We start from the raw sequence: 20,500 nt of genomic DNA, 5'->3' as shown, positions 1-20,500 counted from the left end.
TCCTGGGGTTATCCCTTCCCGAGCTCCCTGCGTGCTGCTGACGGGCAGAGTTGGGAAGGAGCACGTGGAAAGTGAAGAGGAGGCGAAGCGGTGCCTGAGGACAGATGTGGCCTCTCGGCTGCCCCATGAATTGCTCCGGCTGTGGCTGCAGCCCGGCGGGCGGGAACTCGCCCGTGGCTGTGATGTGACACGGCAGCGCGGCTCTCCTTGCGGGGGCACCGCGGGCGGCAAGGACAGCGCGGGCTGTGCCTGCCGGGACGGCGGGGCGAGGTGCGTGTGCCCGGGGCATCGGAACCGCGGCCCCGCCACGGAGCCGGAGCGCGTCCCGGGGGCGGCGGGCGGGAGGCCGGCTGGGGAGGCCGTGTGGGGAGGCGGAGGCAGGGCGGGCGCGGGCGGCGCCGGCGGGAGGGGGCTCGGCAGCGCTGGCGGCCAGCGGAGCTCCGCGCTGCGCTTCTCTCCGGCCCCGCAGGGCAACGCGAACGTGAGCGGCGGCAGGGCTGGGACGGACACCGAGACCGGGGTAGGGAAGGAGCGGTGGCGCGGCGGGGCTGGCCCGCGCCGGCGGGCACCAGGGCACTTGTGCCCGGCGAGCCGGGCTCGCCCCGCCCCCGGTGGCGGCAGCGCTTAAGGGAGAGCGGGGCGGGGGGCGGGAGCGCCGCTGCTCCGGCACCGGGGCTGCTGGTGGTGTGTGCCCGTCGGTGCGTGCCCCCGGTGCGTGCCCGCGGTGCGGTCGCGCTGCCCCGCTCCGTCGGAGGAGCTGGCCGGCCGCGCTCCGCTGAGCGCTCCCGAGCGGCAGAGCTGCCTGGTCCGGCGTGCCCCGTTCCCGATGTAGCTCAGGAACCGAGGGGCTTCAGCGGCAGTTTGTAATACAGGCCCGCTTTTTTTTTTTTATCCTCCCTCTTTTTTTTTTTTTTTTTTTCTTTTTTCTTTCCCCCCCTACGTGGGGAGGTTTTGGTATTAGGAATGTCCTTGGAGTAGAGATGGGAGATAAAGCATAAAGTAACTTGCAGAATTGGTTTCTGAATTACGGTGCGTCTGAAAACCAAGTTTGTGCTTCAGCTAGGGCGCTGGGAACTTGAAGGCTTCAGTGCTGGTTAGGTTAAAGCTTTGAAGCATGAATTAGTGGGAGGAGAATTGTTTAGAGGTACTAAGACATTGTTTTGAAAATAAATGTTTAAAAGTGGAGCGTGATTATGATCTCAAAATGCTCCAGTTTCAGTATTTCACTTTTGTGGTTGGGCTGGTTAAGTACTGTCATTCTTGGAGTTTGTTGCAAAAACATTTGTTTAGCTTGGTTTAACCAACAGAATTGTTTGTATTGTTTATCTTACTATATGTACATAAACATGATATATTGTATACATTGTTTTGTATGTATTATGCATGCTGAAACTCTGAATTTCCTGTAGGCTATATTTGCATTGTGTAATGCATGCGGATAATTGTTTTACCATGTGAGTGATGAACTTAAAATGTGGTGCCATATCATATCACTCAGAAAAGCGGAAAATTAGATTTGTACCGCAGACTAATATTATGGAATTTCTGCTTGAAATGCCATTTGAACAGTGGTATGCCTTTTACAGCGTTGTGTATATTTGTTTTTATAATTGCAGATGCCTTTTGATTGCAAGAGTGCTGAAATGCTTTGAGGGCTGCGTCTCCTTTCCTAACCATGAACAGTTCAAAATCACCGGGGCTGGCTGGATTTGGAGTCTTGAAAAACACAACGTGCCACACGGAGAAAAAGATTTCAGTTTTCTTCTCAATAATCTTCATGACGGCGGGAATTTTGTCCAACAGTCTTGCAATAGTAATTCTCATGAAGGCATACCAGAGGTTCAGACAGAAATCCAAAGCCTCCTTTTTGCTTCTTGCCAGCGGTTTGGTTGTCACAGATCTCTTCGGCCACCTCATCAATGGAGCCATTGCAGTGTTTGTGTATGCCTCAGATAAAGACTGGATTCGGTTTAACCAGTCCAACATTCTGTGCAGTGTTTTTGGCATCTGCATGGTTTTCTTTGGTTTGTGCCCACTCTTCCTGGGCAGTGTGATGGCTGTTGAACGGTGCATTGGAGTCACCAAGCCAATATTTCACTCTACAAAAATGACTTCTAGACATGTGAAAATGATGTTGACTATGGTATGTCTGTTTGCTGTTCTTATAGCTTTGCTGCCTATTCTTAGGTTTAGAGCCTACCAAATTCAAGCATCGAGGACCTGGTGCTTCTATAAAACAGAACATGTTGAGGACTGGGAAGACAGATTTTATCTCTTACTTTTTTCTTGCCTTGGGTTCCTGGCCCTTGCTATTTCATTCCTGTGCAATGCTGTCACAGGAATTACCCTCTTAAGAGTCAAATTTAAAAGTCAACAAAGACAAGGCAGATCTCATCATTTTGAAATGATCATTCAGCTCTTGGCTATAATGTGTGTTTCTTGCATTTGCTGGAGCCCATTCCTGGTAAGAGCATAATGTATTTGCCAATGTTTAATGCACATCACTGTATAAAAGTTATACTTTTTTGTCTCCAGGTTTTAAAGCACTTAAGTTGTGATAACAGCTCCACCCACTCAGTGATATTCGTTTTATAGCATATTGCCCATAATGTATGTACCTATGCATCTATAAAAAACTTGTAGTTATTCTCCACTTCTGATCAATAATACACTAAACTAAATATATAGTGATGGTGAGGACTGCATTTCCAGTGCTGTGGAGCAGACAGTGATGGAAGAATCATGGCTCAAATAATTCAGAACACATTTTGAGCTCTTCCAAAAATTCAGTGAAATCTAGGATTGGGAAGTCTTTTTACTCTGTACAGTGTAAATAATTTTTTATTTACGGCAGTCTCTTTGCTGTTATTTCAACTGCAGTTTACTGCTCCTTGTGAACTTTGTTAGGGCAGGTAACAGTTAAGAACCTAAAAATCCTGCCTTCCATTATCAGGGTGTTAAGGGCTTAGCTTTAGGGTCGTATTGAAAACCAGTGGTTGGCAGTGGGTTGAAATCAACATGTGGTTTAGACCTAAGCAAGCTGGGTTTGTAATGTGGACAGAGGAGCAGCAGAGCTGGTATGGGAGTGTCCCTGCTGTGAGATGGAGCAGTGCTGGTAGTGCCTGCTCTGTCAGTGAGCAGGGTCCCAGGAGGTGGGATTGTGGTATGGGAAGGAATTTGACAGCTCCAGCTCTATCATAGCACTAGAAAGCTGGTGTTAGCTTTTAGTATAGCAAACTTGTCTGAAGAAATTTAGGTTTTTTGCTAGAGGGTTTAAATCACAAGTAACATGGAATCTTAATTTCTTCCCTAGAAGCAGGGTCCTTTACTTTTCCAATTATATAAATGAGGAATTCTGGATTGAACTAACAAATACTGACATTTAAGTCTAAGATCTGTATCATATCCAGCTGTATTCCATCTGCTCACTGCCTATGGTACAGTCTGAAGTTACCTGAGTTAGTTAAAATTAGATACTGACACTGGCCTGGCTGCAGCAGTTTGGTGTCTGGCAGGTAGCATTTAATTAATCCAGTATCACCGGCCTCAAGGTGAGTATATGTATGAATGTCTGCAATCACTGAAATGCACAAAAACTCTTTCAATTTTGTTCAAATCATGGAGAATTTTTCTAGTCTTGCTCTGCAGCATAGTTTAAATTCATGTTGACTTCTGTCAGTGTTGTGCCTGTAGTGTGTGGAGCATAAACAAAGTTATCAGAGCAGCAGAGCAAGTTTCGTGGGGAACTTCTTTACAGTTATTTCAGACACCATCTGAAGTTTGGGGCATGCCACAGAATGGTTTTCAAAAAAAGGATCTCATATGATGACTTTAATTTCCATGAAAAAGCAGCATTAGTATCCTCTGGTGACGCTTATTTTAATTTTTATTAATTGTTCTTAAAAGCAGAGATTAATTTGGTTTTGAAAAACCCTTGAGTATCAGAAAAGCTATAAACTTTTTTACAAAAGAGACACTTCATTTATTCAACACATTAAGGAACACTAAATTGCAACTACTATGGTTGATTTTGTTATGCCATTCAGTTTTAATTATGATATATATTAAAAGTATATAAAATTATAGTTTTAGAAATTGTGGCAATCTAATGAAATCACAGCACTACTTTTGTTAAAATATTTAACTTCATGTAAGTGGTTGTTGAAGATGAATTATTGGTTTAGCAGGAATTTTTTTCTTCAGACCCTTTTTGGAGTTGGTGTTTGCATCAGCTGATGCAGGCCAGTGAACGAGGTCTTGCTTAATTTTGGCCTTGGTATTTTGTGGGACTGTGTTGCAGAGGGAAGTTGGTTCACAAGGAATTCTGATTCATTGGGTGGCAAATCTACTGGTGCCTTTTGTGCCTGCTGGGCTTGTGATGCTTTGCCTCTGCATTTCTTTTGAAATGAGGTGAGCCAAACTCAGCCTGGCATTATGAAAAATAGTTCTGCCATGTGGACAAATTTAGGTTAGAAAGGAAGGTTTGAAAAAATAAAAAAAGTAGATGTAGTGTGGGATTAGATTCTTGGAACAAAGTTTCAAGGAAGTGAACAGTCAGTGTTTTAGCCAGAGAGTTTCAGTGGGAAATGCAATGGGACAGGGTCCTTTGTGGGTATTTCCTTTTGTAGCTGTTAGGATCATAGAGTTTATACCAGTTAATTTGCTGATTTATTTACCCATTGCTTGTTTTGATAGCAACAGACTACAAACAGAATTACACGTGTGGTGTTAATTTAGCAAGTTTTTTGGCCTGCAGTAGAATAAAGTTTTGTCAGGAGCATACTGCTCATGTGCTACATTGAAGTGATCCAGGGTTTATCAAGTTACATGCTTTATGATTAACTGCTGATTCAAACCTTCTGATTCTGAAAGGTCTCAGGGCTTTTAATTTGTGAAAAGAGTGGTTTACATTCTATAATATAATCAGCATATACCAAAATAAGTATTTCTTGACATAAATATGAGTAGATGTTCATAGGTGAAGTTCTCTGGAAGAGGACGTAAATACGTTCTTGTTCTGTGATTTGCTTCTTTCATTTTCTTTCTCCAAGCTAAATCTAAAAGTCAGAATTTGAAGTCTAGTGTTTGAATTGTGAATTCTACCTATGTTCTCTGTCCCAAAGAGTATACAGAACAAAATGTTTCATGAGAGTCAATTGCCTCAAAGTAAACCAGAGTTACTAGAAACCAAACAAACTTCTGGAAGAGAAAGTGGAGGAAGGCAATGCGTTTTATAGCACATGTGGTTTGCAGATACAAGAGTTTGGATTCATTTGGTGTTGGGGGGGGTTTAATTTATTTATTTCCCTTCTGTTTTCAATCTAGTCTGGTATGTCCATTGACATATGTGTAGGGCTACCATGACTGAGTCTGTCCAATGCTGTAATCCAACTGCAGATTTATTTCACTATTAGATTTTAAATTAATTTTATTTTTTTTTCAAGTGGAGTTAATATTCAGACATTGTCACTGTCCTGTGATAAAATCATTTTCAGATGATGAGACCCTGGATTGTCCTTTATGGTGTCTGGTGTGGAGCTGAACTTGACTTCTGCATCTGCTCAGTGACAGTGAAGTTTAGATGCCTGCTTATATATGTGTGTAAATGTTTAAATAGCTAACACTTAATATTATAAATAATATATAGTATTCTAATCAATCACCACCTCTGTCTTAAGATTCCTGAAGACATGCATGGAGCATTTTTCAAAAGCAGAGCCCATGGCATGGCAATGTGGAGCTCTCCCCATGGCTCTTGGCCAGGGACCTCCTTCTGATTTCTTTTTTTCCTTTGGATTTCTTTTCCAAAGCTTCTTCTCATCTGTTTTTCAAAAATAAGCAGCTTTTTCACATTTTCTGCCACTGTGACAATCTTCCCCTAATGAAGGATGAGAGGTGTTCCCTGCTTCTTCCCTTATGGGGGAGCACTGATGGCTTTTGAGGAGTGAGAGGAGGAGAAAATTCACAAAAAAAAACCACCCCAAAAGTAAAATTCATGAGTTTTATAATAATATATGTAATCAGTGGTTTGCAGAGGCACATTTTTTCTGACAGTCCAAATAATTTTGTTTTGTGGTGGATAATTCCAGGTAAATATGTTCTGAAGATACTAACTTCAACTTCTCAGCTTTCTTCATTCATTTGCTAAGGGTATGCCAATTTTGCTGGATGAATTTGGTCCCTAGGGGTTGGATTCCCAAAGCAAATAGCTGGCAGGAGCATTTTGTGACTACACCTCTGATGAAATACATTGTTATATAAAGCTGTTTTTTGGCTGTCACTTGACGTCTGGCGTGTCATGAAACAGCTTGGTTTGGAGCTGTGCTTGTATGAGCAAATTCTGAGATCCCTGTGTCGTATTCTGTAGGGCTCAAGGGATAAACATATTATAAAATTTGTTTTTTTGGAGTAGCAAAGAGAACTGTCTGTAACTATGGACAGGAGAGATTTATTTCAGAGTGAATTTATTTACAGAGTGAATTTATTATGATACGGAGAAATTTCTAATCTTTTTCATGTGTGAAACACAGCCTGAGAAAAATACTTTTACATTCAAATTATTCTTGTTAAGATCTTTTTTCCATGCAGTTAACTGATTAATTTCATTCCAGTTTTACCTCCCCTCTACTGCTGGAAATAGCCATTCCTGTTTTTATTGGAAAGAACTCTGTTTATTTCATAGGAATAAATCAACTGTTATTCAGTTGCTTTTTTTACTGCTGAGATTAATTTTTATCAGCCCCTTCCCATGTAATCTCTTCTCTTTCCAATTTGTTATGCTAATTGTGTCTCCCTGAACTCGCTCTGACTTTTTCTTGTCCTCAGACTGTCTCATGCAGTGGGGCTTGATGGCTGCTTTTTGTGCACCTAGGGCTGTGTTCAGCTTGTGATTTATTGAATCACTGCAACTCAGAGGCTGCAGGAGCTGCTCAGAGTGGTCCTTCCAGTGTGCTCTGGAGCTGGTGAGAAGCTGATGTACTAACAGGGAGGTTTTCACTGGAATGCCCTTACCCCATCCCAGCCTGGCTGCTCCACCAGCTGTTTGGGTGCAGAGCCAGGCTCAGGGCTGCATCTGCTGAGGGAGGTCAGTTTGTTGCAGGTTTTACACAAAGTAACTCCTGGGCCACGTCCTTGTGTCCAGTATAAGGTAGTTGGATGTACAAGGCAATCCTCTACATCTCCTTTGGTTTTGCATGTATAGCCTTGTATACACTTTGTCAGGCGTTTATACCTGTGTTACTCTTGAAGTCTCTCCCTCCATTCCTGTTTTCTGTCTTCTTTATTAAGGTGGCAGTTTAATTTCTTTTGCGCTGCCTTATATGTGCAATGGACATCATAGATATGAACTTGTTGCTTTATTAATGCTGTTTGTATGCCTTCATTGCTGTTGTAGTGTCCCTACAGCTTAAGAGTTACTAAAAATTTATCCCTTGTGCTCTTGTGACTGGTGATTTCTCAGAATCAAAAAGTGCAGCTGAGGAGAAGCAGGGAGATGTCCCAAGATGCAGGTCCATGTGAGGATTCGCTTGTCATGTGGGGCTGCTCTGCAGAGGTGTGCTACTTTACTATTTATTAGTCAAAGCTGTAGAAGTGTGTTATTACCTTACTATTTATTAGTCAAAGCTATAGCTGTAGCTGTGAACTTGTTGTGCCTGCACAGGCACTGTCAACAGGGAGAGTGATCTTTTCTTTTGAAAAAGATTAAATTAGGCTTTCAGTTTCCACAGATGTGTTTCTGAAGAGTGAAGAAGGAGATACACTTAAATATGTTCAGCTAACCTTGCAGCTTTCAGTGCCGTTTCAAGGCTTTCAGAGGGGAAAACAACACTTACCTGTCCTTTTCAAGGCTCAGATTTTAAAGAAGATAATCAGTGATAATTACTGTGCTTGTGCTGGCTTTTGTCATTGAGTTCTTGCTGGAAGGTTTGTGTGCTGACACCACACAAAGACAGGATGCCTTGTCAGCAGGAGAGGTTGATGTGGGGTGTGGGAACACCTCTCACCTGCCTGGGGTAGGGCAGGTCTCCGGTGGGAGAGAGAACTCTTGGGCACTGTCAGTGCATCTCTGAGGCTGGGTGCAGACCCATGTCAGGAGCCCACTGCTGTCACAATGCTTTTAATAAATGAACCAGTGTCGTGGGGAAAGGAAAAACAGCTTTTTGCCAGCAGCAGGCCTGCTGGATACACCTCCATACCTCTGCCTGCAGCAATGATGCAGGGATAGCTGTTGTTGACTGTAGGTGGTTATTTCTCTTCCAGACCTTGCTGTGTCAGAGGAGATCAGGAGTGCCAGTTTGAATGAATAAAATGCTCCTTAGGTTCCTCCAAAAAAGAATTCTCGAGTCTGATTGTCTTGTTGAGCCAAATTAGAGGAAGGGCTCCCACTCCTATCATGATCCTTTGATTGCTTGCTGAGTTTCTCAGTAGATGCATTGACTCTGTGCAAATTCAATTGCTGTTCTTGCTTGAGTTTCTCTTAGCATCTGATAACTCACAGTTAAATTGCTGAAAACTGTCTTTGCTAATATTATGATCCAAACAGTATTTTGAAATACATAACTCATTTTACAGGTTAAGAGGAAAGAGAACACTCATTTTGATGGAAGCTTTTGTTAGTCTCAAGACAGAAGTTTCTTTCCAGCTTAGTTTCCCATGGAATAAGGATTATTTAGCAGCTCAGATAATTTGAGTGTGCTGATTGTCCCCCAGAAAATAGTCCTCGAAAGAATTTGCACGTGTGGGCAGAGAGAGTAACAAAGTTTAATACAATGTGTTTGAAAGTCCAACCCACCTGTTCAGATGTGTTTCTATGAAACCTTTGGGTAAGATGTTCTTAGTATTGATGGTAGAGAACTTTCTTTAATTTTGTATTAAGTGGCACAGCTGCCTAATTCCACCAGGTTACATGAGAACTGGAATGACATTAATTTTAGACTATACCTACCTAAAATGATACTGAATTTAGATTTTAGAAGTACTATTTTGGTGTTCAGAATTGGTCTCTTCCTATTGTCATCTTTTTGCAGTACACAGAGATCTTACAGGCCTTCTTCTTTCTGAGAAACATGAATCATTTTAACAAAAATGTTTATAAGCATGGGCCAGCACATCAGAGAGGGCTTAGAGAGTCTATAGTAATTGTGGCTATATTTGTAATTCAAGTGTTTGCCTCCCCCTCTCAGAAGTCAGGGAGCTGAGATACTCTCAACAGGAAAGTCCTGGAGAAGAAATGGGCAGTAATGGTAGGAACCAGGGAAGGAAGGCAGAGAGCTGAGATTGACATATTACCCTTTACCAGAGGCTTCAGGGGAAGCATAAATAGAGTTTTTGTTATCTATGTTTACTTGTGCTGTTTGGAAAAATTTGCGTAAAGGCTTTTCTATTAATGCAGTGCCATCAGAAGACAATAAGATTGTTTGTTTTGGAGAGAAAAAGTAAGGAAGGCAGGTTTCCAGTCATGTGAGAAAATGGCATTTTCAGAATAATGACTTTCTGGTTTTCTCTCATAATTATTTGCTTCTTGATTTTTAAATTTAGATGTTACATACAGAATTAAACTGTGAAACACAATATTTTGTTTCAAATAGGTATCAGTGACTTTCATAGAAAATGTGGATTGGTTTTATTTTTTTTCAATTTTGAAGTTGCCATCTCAAGAAATCAAATTCTGAAAACTTCACCAAAATAAATTTGCCATTCATAACCTTTCCTTGTTTTTTTACTTGGTTAAGTTTTTAGATTCTGTGTATGATACTAAAAAGTAAGTCAGTTTGACATTCATTCCATTGTTTGAGATAAGAGAATTCTTCCTGTTTCCTAGATATTACACTTATTCAGGCATTTCTTACTTGAAAATATCATACACTGCATAACCATCTTTGGAAAATGTCATACATGGCATAACCATTTTTGGATGGTTATTTTAGGAAAGCTGTCTTTCCTGGCTATCTAAACACTTTAAATGGTAAAGTTGTTGCTGAAAAATCTCAGGGAGTAATACACTCACATGGAAAAACTCCAGAAGGTCCTTCATCCTCCCCATTTTTAATGACAGACATGAGGGTGTAACACACATTCATGTGTTCTGTGAGAGAATGTTTATTATTATAATTATTATGGTGTAAATTCACAATCTGAAGTGTGGCATGGTGCTTTGTAGCACAAGTTGCTTGTGTCTCTGGTGCTGTAGGATTGGTGCACGTCTGAGAGGAATTGCTGAGTTGCAGTTTGGGTTGAGGCTCCCTGAGGATGGAGGTTCCCTGTGTGCCCACAGTGCGGAGCCCAGCACAGATTCTCTGGGTGTGTTTTTGGAAACAGCAGAGCTCAGGGAGCAGAGCTCTGCAGAGAGGAGTAACAACAGGGCTGACAGTGAAGTTTTAGCAGTGGTGACTCTTTGGGATTCATTTTGGAATTGGGTGAGGTGAAATAGGTGAACAGTGGAATGAACTGGAGATGCTTTGGAGGTTCTGCACCATCTCCTGCTCTCCTGGGCCTGTGTGCTGCCCCTCAGGAGGTTTGGGCTCCCAAAGTTACAGGAGTGGGGTAGGATGGAAAGGATGTGGTGAATCTGCTCAGGGGTTACCTGGTGATGACTGAAATCAGGACATGAGTATGAGGGGAGGAAGACTCTTGTGCTGGAGAGATGTGGCCAGCTGTATTCCCATCTGCTTCACTGCATGGAAAGAGAGAAAGAGAAGCAGGATGGAGTAAGTGGTAGCAGTTTGTTTTAGTATTTACAGTTCATTAGTGAATTGGAAATAAGATTGAATCCACCTTTTACCAGAGGCGTGCATTTGCAGAAGTAATGAGAAATAAAATGGAGACTTGATTTTTCTCTTCCATCCTCCTCCTGAAAGGGGGTTGAACACAATAGGCCCTTGCAATTTATTTGCCAGCATAAAAGAAAAAGGTAATTGCAAATTGTATATTTCAACTTGGTAGATATATTGCTAATTCATTTGTTTTGATATTTCTGATCAGAGCTGTTTAGTTTACTCCTTCAGAGTGATACACAGAATAAGTCACTTTAACAAAGGTGATCTAGAAAGAATGTCACAAAAGCAATGCATTGTGTCTTCTTTTGCCTCCAGTCAGACTCCTTCAGACACTGCAGATCAGACGGTACTGAGTGATTGGGTGACTGTGACTCCAGTCCATCTCCAACAAGGACAGGATCACCAGTGGAGGTTTAAACAGAAACTAGGAACACATCTCTTCATTGAGAGGGTGATGGGGCACTGGAATAGGCTGCCCAGGGAAGTGCTGGGATCACCATCCCTGGAAGTGTTCAAAAGCCATGTGGATGTGGTATTTGGGCAGATGGAAAAAGTTTTGTCGTGGGTGTGGTGGTGCTGGGGTAATGGTTGGAACTGATGATTGTAGAGGTCTCTTCCAACTTTTCCAGCCTGTTCTATGGTTATGGACCTCTGCAGCTCCTCTTCCCCCAGGCTGTCTGTATATTGTCACTTTTTTATTCATTCAGACAGTTCTCTTCCTCCCCAGTATCGTATGTTATTTGTGATTCTTTCTTGGGATATTTGTAGGGTATTAGTGGGAGAAGTTCTGTCACTCCTGAACAAATTAAAATATTTATTTAAGCATTAAAAATATGATTTTTTTTCCCAAATGATTGTGAAAACCTGGAAAAGCAAAGCGACAACACAGAAGTAATAGACAATTTCTAGGGTCTGAAGCTTTGTCCAACTGACACTAATGGAAGAATAAATAAATCCCAAATACTTATGGACCTTGCCTTCCTAAATGCTTAAGGACGGTCCTTATTATAGATATTAGAAATACTCTGTTGTTTTCTGGTCCTTAAAATTGTTGTGTAAAACTTCTCTGGCATTGCTGGGTAAAGAATATTTTAATTCTATCTATAAAATAATTTTTTTTGTGCAAGAGGTTTTTTGATATAGGCTTTGTTCTTAGGCAGGAATACATTCCTCCTGCTGTGGAAACAGCCTTTCTTGCAGCTTTAAAGCATGTAGCTCAGGAAACAGGTTGTTTATTTGACTTTGGTATGGACGCTATGTCTTTTCATTATGAAGTGAGTCATCTTCTGTTTCCAATGCTGGAATCTTTTCTATCCATACCCACAATGCTTTCCTTTCAAATGAGTTATCAATTAAGCTGTGAGAGTAATTACATTGCTAGCTGGTTGAACTGAAGTATTTCTTACTTTGATGGCAGGGAAAGGAAATAAAGATCAAGGATTGCCAGTCCAAGATAGAAATATTTGGATTATTTAGGGCAAACAAAGAGGTGACCCTGAATGCTTTATTCAAGCCCAACATGAATTTATCCTGCTGAAAAACTGATGCAAGATAGGTAATGTCTAAGGGGAAAGTTGACAGAAAATAAAAACTTCACTTTAACTTAATGTTTGCAAGTTCTTGCACACAGACCTGCCCCTGCCCTCTGGTTATGAGGCTTACTTCATAATTTCTTTCCTGCCAACTTCAGTGAGAAATTGCCTGGTCACAGACTAGGCTGTGTCTGAGAGAGGAATATGAGAAAATATTTTCATTTGCTTTGTGAAAAATTTTGTCTTTTCCGATTTTCTCTCTACTTTTTGGACTTTTCCCACCTCTTTCACACCTCTGTAGGTGTAACAATACCTTCCATATGTGTATGCAGTTCCTTTTTAAGGGGGGCAAATAGTGAGCCAGTGGATCCACTCTTAATTTTTAGTGGCATTATTATTTTATCACAGAAATATACATGAGAGAAAAGGAGACTCCCCTTTTCTCCTGCTGCTTCTCAAGAGCTGATCGTGCCAAATAAGGAATTACCACATAAGCTCTTAAAAGTACCCTCTGGACTCCTATGAGGTGGAAAGCTGGCTCATATGTTTTGTTGTCTACAATACCTTTTAAAATTGGCATTTTTTAAGAAAATCACTATGTTCAGTTAGAATTTAATTGCTAAGCTAAGTGATCATCTGGTATATAAAAGTTGAAGATATAGTTAATGGTTTTTTTCAGAAAAGGAAAGGAAAACATTAGGAGAAAACCTTGCAGATCTAGAACATAAAAAGCATTATGTGGCATAAGTAGAACAGTGTGTGTACTAATATTTTGATGGCAGAAGTGGTGCACTGCATATTGTTCTTGGAAGCTCTTGTTTTTGAACTGACTTACAGAATCACATAAAAAATAAAACGAAGCATGCTCAGCTTTGTTGCAACAAATGCTTGGCTTCTATACTGCAAGATCAGTGTAGCAATGGTACAGGCAATTTGCTGTCAGTGTTTCTTTTTTAACAGCTCTGCTTGGGAGATATAAAATGGTACATAAAACGTGAAGATATATGCATTTTTATTTCTTTTTCACACTATTTTGTAAATTTATTTTCTTAAGGTCTGTGTTTATAGAGTACTACTAAATGTCATCCTGTAAGATCCCTTGCCTGTTAGACTGAAGCTGCTTTTGTAAAATGAGAAGTAAAAGTTCAAAAACTCTAGGAATTCAAAATAAGTGTATATTTTTTGTTTCAGTGGATTGGGACATAATCAGTAAAGTTCTGCCTTGAAACCTCTGTGGTTTAGATAAAGGGGATTTGCACCTCAGGGGTTGACATTGACAATAGTGACAAAATAGAAGTGTTCTGCAAATACTGAAAAATCCATGGACTTCCTTCCATTAATGGAAATCCTCGGAATGGCTTGTGAGGAAATCCCAAGGAAGAGGCTTGGGAGGGTCTGCAGGATTCCCACAGGGGAGTCTGAGGGCTGAGCTGCAGAAGACAAGAATTTCCGATATTTGTCTGTTCTGCTTTCCATGTCAATCTCTTGGTGACTGGGATTTACCCAGTTTCCTGAAGTCAAGGATAGAACCTGGATTTAGAGCCTGTGAGGAGAAATGCATCAAAGTCTCATTTTTGTCTTATTTCTTAACTAGCTCTGAAGTCAGCTGCTTGTTTTGACTGGCTGTCCTTGGGTACTGACAGGAATGTGACTAAGCAGCACAGCCTTTGAGCTTATTGGTTGTTCTCATGTAGATCCAATTGGAAGGAAAATTAAATTAGTGCTGTTTATGTTTGGAGAGTGGTGTGAAGCCTTGAAGCAATTTTTTTGTTTATTGCCCTGAGCTTTGCCCTTAAGGGAAATGGGAATTCTCTGATGCTGTCTGCTAGGTACGGAATTGAAGAAGTCAACAATTTCAAAATGTCTAAAAAAAAATTTTCCATCAGACTTTCTGGATCTTGCAAAGTGAGCTTTGGTTTTAATGAAGTTTAAAATTGGACAAAAAGGATGTAGAAGTTTAATGTGTTGTGCCAAGTCCTTCCTTAACACAAATCTGATTTTCTGTATTTTTAGGAACACTGAATTCTCAGGTCCTTTCTTAAACCATTAAGGACTGGTATGAGTCAGAATAACTTTATATCTTTCAAGCAGGTACCCTTGGTTTAAAAAATTGCTTTTAAAGTTGTACTTTTTTTAGTACCTTTTATAAAGAAAGTTTCAATTGTCATAGTTACATCATGTGATTTTTTTTTTTTTTTTGCAAACCAGGGAGACATACTACAGCTGTCTTCATGTAAACACTGTATAAATCAGCAGAGTGCTACTTGGACTCTTACATTTCTAAATATCTTAGAAAATGCCATGAGTTACATGTATTATTTACCAGCTGGGGATTAATTTTTTGAGTCATGCTGCTGAATGTGCATGAATGTTAACTTCAGTTGTGGAGATCAAAGGTGATTAGATATGATGCAATAGTGTTGCCTCTTCCCCACTTGGGTGCTGCTGCCTGCAGAGAACAGAATTCCTTTGTCATACCAGCCTGGTGGACCTGCAGGGAAAGGAAAAAAGGGTTTGAATTGGTTCCCTGACTTTGAACCAATTATTGACCTCTAATACTCAAATAAGAATAATTGAAGTGTTCTTTTTGTGCCTGTAGAGGTGGTCCCACTTTCAAAAGTCCACTTGGCGCTGCACCAAGTTCTGGTGGCAATTTCTGAGCTGATGACTTTGAACCATTTCAGTGACATGAATTTCTCACACCCAGGGAGAAAATCCAGACTGTCTGTGTGTTTTGCTTCAATGAAATCCTTTATTAAACAGCTGGTAGTGTATTTTCCTTTTTATCAGCTATGGTTTCAAACTTGACTTTGGAACAGTATTTCAAGAATTCAAATTTAAATAAATAGACTATGAAAATGTGAGAGAAATAATAATTTATATTAACTTCATTCCATTCCACCCCTCTTCTGCTGAAGTTTAAGTCTTGTTCTAGAAATCAGTGGATGATTTTAGAAAGGCTCCAGAACAAAATCTCCTCATTGCACAGCTGCTTGCAGTTTTCTTACATGATTTTTCTGAAGATGTGATGAGCCCCCAGAACAGAGCAGTCTCTTTGGAGGAGTGAGAATCTCTCTCACTTCATACTCACTGATGGCAACATGTCCTGCTGCTCTGCCACAAGTGCTTAAACATAAAAATGCTTCTGCTCGGGGCTGCAGTGAGATTCTCTGTCTTATTCTATTTCTTATGGAAATCTTGGCCTCTCAAAACTTCAGAAAGCTTTTATATTAGTTTTAGAGATATAGGAAAGAAAATGTTTTTTTAATTTCTGTATAATACTCCCAAATAATGTTAGTAATATGGTTAGGAAAATCTTATAAAACAAAATTTTTAGATAATTATATTTTATCTTATTATTTCTGATCCAGGGACCTACAGCTGAGTTGTTTAAACAAGTGTCTGTGTACATAAGCTCTACTTGCTCTTGTGAATTTAGATGGATTATTTTTTGTATGTCTGATGTTCAGAAGAGGCAACTGAAATATTCTGGATGAAGCCTTCTCCAAGTCAGAATCCATCGTTATGTATCAGTTTTCTTTGTTGTCCTGATTTACTTCCTGCAAATTCATTATCAAAGCAGAAGTCATTTATTTTGAACAGGAAATTAATAGATTCACTTAGAGGTGATTACTTCTAAATGCAGATTACTTCTAAATGCAAACACTTCTCACAAGTGTTCTAGGTGTCATGAGAAAGTAAGTTTTACAAAGTCTGGATGGAGCTATTTTTCCTTATTAGCTACATTTAGTGCTTTTTTTGTCTGGACATGAAATTGCATTGGATTTGGCATTTATTAACTTCAGAGGATGTGAGAGAAGAACAACAAATGAATTTTTAAGTACATCAGATTAGTGGCTTGTGTGTCTGTATTAAGTCAGACATGCTGAGTGGGATAAGGACATTGGTCTGTGAGCTGTCATTTCTGCCCAGTCCTGTTTGCAGAGTAAGGAGTATTCTGTCTGAGTTTGCCTTGTGGTATTGGACCTCTAATAAATAGAATGTAGACTGCCCTGGACAAGCATGCCATGTGAAGCCAGGGGAGCTGTTCAAGTTTGGGTGGGCTGCTGATGTCAGAGAGGAATGTGCCCAGCGGTTGTGGGTGAGCAGCAGATTCAGGGAACTGGCTTGTGTTTGTGTTGGCCTGGTGCTCAGACATTCCTCCTGCTCCCCATACCAGTTCCCAGCTGTGTTCCTGCCAGTCCTACCAGCTCCCCCAGCAATGTTCCTGGGGCTTCCTTTGCCGCTCCCATGGAAGCCACGCAGAAACACTCCATCAGATGCTTCATCAAACAAGTCCCAGTGTCCTTTTATGTGTTCACTTTGTGCCATTCAAGCTTATACTCAGATGTGGTGACTTGCAAGCTATAGGAAATATAGGTCTGGAAATAGAGAGAAGCATTTAAAAGAAGTAAAGTAGGTTTGCTGGCATGTTGAGCTTTAGGTTTCTCTCCTCGTTCATTATTATTTTTTAGTTTTTCTGTTGAGTCTCTTTTCAGTGCATCTTTTTGAAACTACAGCCCTGCGCGTGGACAGCCTGACCCTTCTTCTCATTGCCCAATAAATTAGAGTACTCAGAGCATCAGTTGTAAAATATCCTTTTTCTTAGTTAAATAACTGCAGTGCTTTAAAGGCTTTGGAACAAAAAGCCTTACAGTGTTTCATCGTTCTACCAAAAAAGTCTTCGTGCGGTTTTAACATTACTAAGAGGGAGAGATAATTTACCACCTTCTGGCAGATTCCTGGCTTGGCAGATCAGGCTTTCCTCACACAGAACTCAGGTTGCAAACGCCCAGGGGCAGCCAGCCTGTAAAGGAGGTGTCTGCGGGGCAGGAGTCCCAGTGGCCTGGGTTTCCCTGGGGCGGTTTCCCTGCAGAACAGAGGGGCCAGAGCCACACCTTGCTGGGCTGGTGTGGCCCTTGGGTATCCTCTGCCAGATGCTGCCCTGCTGAGCTGGTCTGGAATTCCTCCATGTGGAATTATTAGCTCTGGTGGTGTTGTTGCTGGTGGAGGTCTGTCCATGTGTAGCATTTCCAGAGGTGAATGAAACCTCCTGTGTCTCCACTGACAAGTGGCTTTTGTCACCATGGCTTAAATTTTCCTGCAGACCTCTAAATCCTCTGGTGTCAATAAATTGTGTTCTGCTGCAGCATAAAAAACGTGAATCTTCTTGTTGAAGTCAAGGTACTGTGTTCCTTACGCAGCCTTTAATTAGGAAAATGTGAAAAAATAAATAGCTGTTACAAAAATGCGCTGACCTACAAGTGGATTCTGTCCTTGAGAAAATCCATTTCTGGAACAGTCTTGGCACGCTTTGTTAGATCAAATTCTGGATTAAGTTTTTGCTTGTTGCTTAGATCAATCCCTTGTTTTGGAGGATGTTCCCTGGCTGGTTGCCATCCTCTGCTTAAAGTTCAGCAAAAGTAATTCAGGAGAGGCACGTGTATGTCCTTTGTGAAACATTAGAGGATTTCTAGGATGATGAATCCTGTATAGCTGAAAGTATTTACGTTGCGGTTTGGGATGCGCTGATGCTGTGAAGGTGTGAAGATTAGACACAATGCTGAAAAGATTTTACTCATTTACATGCTCTCTTTGTATGTTTTTTAATGTAAATCTAAAATACTTGATTTTCAGATTTAAATGTGTGTTTAAATGTGTGTTTTTTGATGCATAATTGTAAACCCCTGCCCTTTGCCAGGTGGCCATGGCCAGGATCGGGCTCAGGGAGGGCCGCTCGGAGGACACGTGTGAGACGCTGCTGTTCGCGCTGCGCATGGCCACGTGGAACCAGATCCTGGACCCCTGGGTGTACATCCTGCTGCGCAAGGCTGTCCTCAGGAACCTCTACAAGATCACCAGCGGCTGCTGCGGCGGGCACGGCGTGAACCTGCACATGTGGGAGCTCAGCTCCATCAAGAATTCTCTGAAGGTCGCAGCGATATCCGAGTCACCAGGGAGCTCCAAACAGATAAACCTCCAGCCTCTCAGCTCCATGGGACAATGAAGTGTAACTGAAAGTTAAACTAAAGTTTTAACTATGAAGAGATGATGGAGGCAACGCTCCTACATGGGCAGTACCTTAAAATGGGTTCCAAGGCTCAGTGGTCTGGCATTTGTTTTAAATTGTCAGTGGTTTGCTATTGTTGCTCACCAGTTTGATATTGCTACTCCAAAAGATGCCCTTGAATGTTTTAATTCACTTCAGTGAACGGAAGGGAAAAATATAGATGATTTAACATTCCAGTACCAGATTTGGAAGGGATGTATTCTAAAGTGAAGAGGGCTCCTTGTAACACTCCCCACCAAGCCTTTCACCTTAACAGGCTTTTTAAAAGGGCAGAAGTGATCTCCAGGGTGATTTTTAAGAGGGGTAGATTTTTTCCTACCAGAGATACCCTCAAATCCCTTGCAGAGTCACTTTTTTCTAGAATGAAGTCAAGCATCCTTTCCATAAGGGTATTCTATGCTTCTAGGCATTGAATTTACCAATTGTATATATAAAAGACATGTTGCTTATGCCCAGTTTGTTAAATGATCCACTGTGCTTGGTTCATTGACTTGATCTCTTAATTATTTACTGTTCCATGAGTTTTTGGGAGAGCTGTGAACTCTGCATCAGTGTTAGTGTTCCTTTCAAATCACTGACAAAACCTGAGGTTCCCTTTGGGAGCAGAGAAGCAGATGAGCTCAGCTTCCTTACAGTTATGTTTTGAGGTGTATTGGTGAGCTTTTAGTCCTTTCAGCAATTCTGTTGAAACTAGCAGGCATAAAGCAGTGGTTAGTCTGTGAAAACTGTGGTTTCCCCCTCCCTCCCAAACTGAAGGATGATTCTGGCAGCGTTCCCCTGGTGCATGTGCTGAAATACCCATGTGGTACATCTGCTCCATTTGTCAAAGGTCACACGTGTGCCGTGAACATGTGTGCGACCAAATAAGCGCCTCTGCAGGGAGCTGCTTTGGGAGCAGGGTTTAGTTTGTGAGAGCAAACGGAATGCTCAGTTTTTGCAGGGTCTGTGTCTGAAGAGCTGAGAGCATTCAATAACTTGAAGGTACCGGAAAATTTTCAGGACAGCTTCACACAGAAGGCCCTTCACCTTTAATGCTGCTAAAAGAAGCTTTGGTTTTTGTGACTGTATGCTGTTCAGAAGCCAAAAATGAGAGATATTGTTTTAAGATAGGTCTGTGTTATTTTTACCTACTTAACTTCAAATAACTACGTTAGTGAAGTGTTGGTATATTTGAGCAAAGTAGTTAAAAACAGATTCACTAAGAAGACAGTCTGAGGGACCAAAACTATTCACAAAGTACAAATTCATATTGTATGTGAGAATAGTTTGCAAGTCAGAAAATAAAAACCCAAAAGGTTTAAATGTTTCTTTTTTTAATTATTTTTTAAAGCTATTTCCTTTTTGTTTTAAAAAGGTTGAAAAATAAGTGGGTTAAATAACCCTGTACTAAAGTGGCTTTATTTACCCTAAAAAATTTCTGTATGTGATTTTTTTTTCTCAGTCATAGGGCTGATAAATGGTGGACAGATTTGATGCTGGTGTAAGTTCTGCACTATTGCTTCATGTGAGTTCTGCTGAAATCTGGAAGCATTCAGTCAGTGCTCAACGTAGCTTTTTTATTTCATAGAATGTGATGTCAGTGTATCTGTTGACATAAATTATTTGTTCCCTATGGAAAATTGTTGTTTTAGCAGCTGCAAAATAATGTTTGTCTGTAAATTGTTGAGATATTTGATTAGTGAATGAAGCTTGAAAATGTTCCATTTTGTTGTGTGAACAAATAAATGTAGCTTGTGTTGTTCACTCTGGTTGGCTTGTAAAACAACAGAGCAAAGTTTATATGTATATGTGATTTCTGATATTTTGTGTACTGATACACATTGAATGTAAATTGCAAAGCCTCATTAAAGTAACCAAACTGTATCCTGAGAGTTAAGGTGTTTTTGTGTAACCAAAAAGATGATCCTGAGTTATCAAAAATAATGCTTATGACAAAAAACATCACGCTGGACTCAAGCCAACCACTACCATTCCTGTGTGTGAAGGCAGAGGGGGACCAGTGGGAATTCAGGTGAGAGGTGCCAGTGCTTGCACATGGCCAGGGCAGGGTGGTCTGAGGCAGTTCTGATTACCCATGCCTAGAAAATGCAATAAAAGTGAACTGAGGCCGTTTGGTGCTTGGG

General features: G+C 41.0%; 1 protein-coding gene across 2 annotated transcripts; it reads left to right on the top strand.

Annotated features, from left to right (window-relative positions):
• Nucleotides 1–432: 432 nt before the first annotated feature.
• PTGFR (prostaglandin F receptor) lies at nt 433–20,240 on the top strand. Of its 2 annotated transcripts, none has more exons than XM_054286011.1 (3): nt 433–520; nt 1,617–2,143; nt 18,009–20,240. In XM_054286011.1, the coding sequence occupies exons 2-3, from the start codon at nt 1,676–1,678 to the stop codon at nt 18,312–18,314; spliced, it is 774 nt and encodes a 257-aa protein (XP_054141986.1). In that variant the 5' UTR covers nt 433–520; nt 1,617–1,675; the 3' UTR covers nt 18,315–20,240. The 2 variants fall into 2 exon arrangements, with proteins under 2 accessions (XP_054141986.1, XP_054141985.1); XM_054286010.1 differs by having other exon boundaries at nt 1,617–2,464.
• Nucleotides 20,241–20,500: the final 260 nt, after the last annotated feature.

Source organism: Melozone crissalis, unplaced genomic scaffold (genome assembly GCF_028551555.1).
Source record: "Melozone crissalis strain CALT ecotype California unplaced genomic scaffold, PUWL_Pcris_2 ptg000045l_1, whole genome shotgun sequence".
Taxonomy (NCBI): Eukaryota; Metazoa; Chordata; class Aves; order Passeriformes; family Passerellidae; genus Melozone; species Melozone crissalis.
The sequence above is the reverse complement of the archived record's forward strand: the minus strand, read 5'-3'. Positions and strand labels throughout refer to the sequence as shown.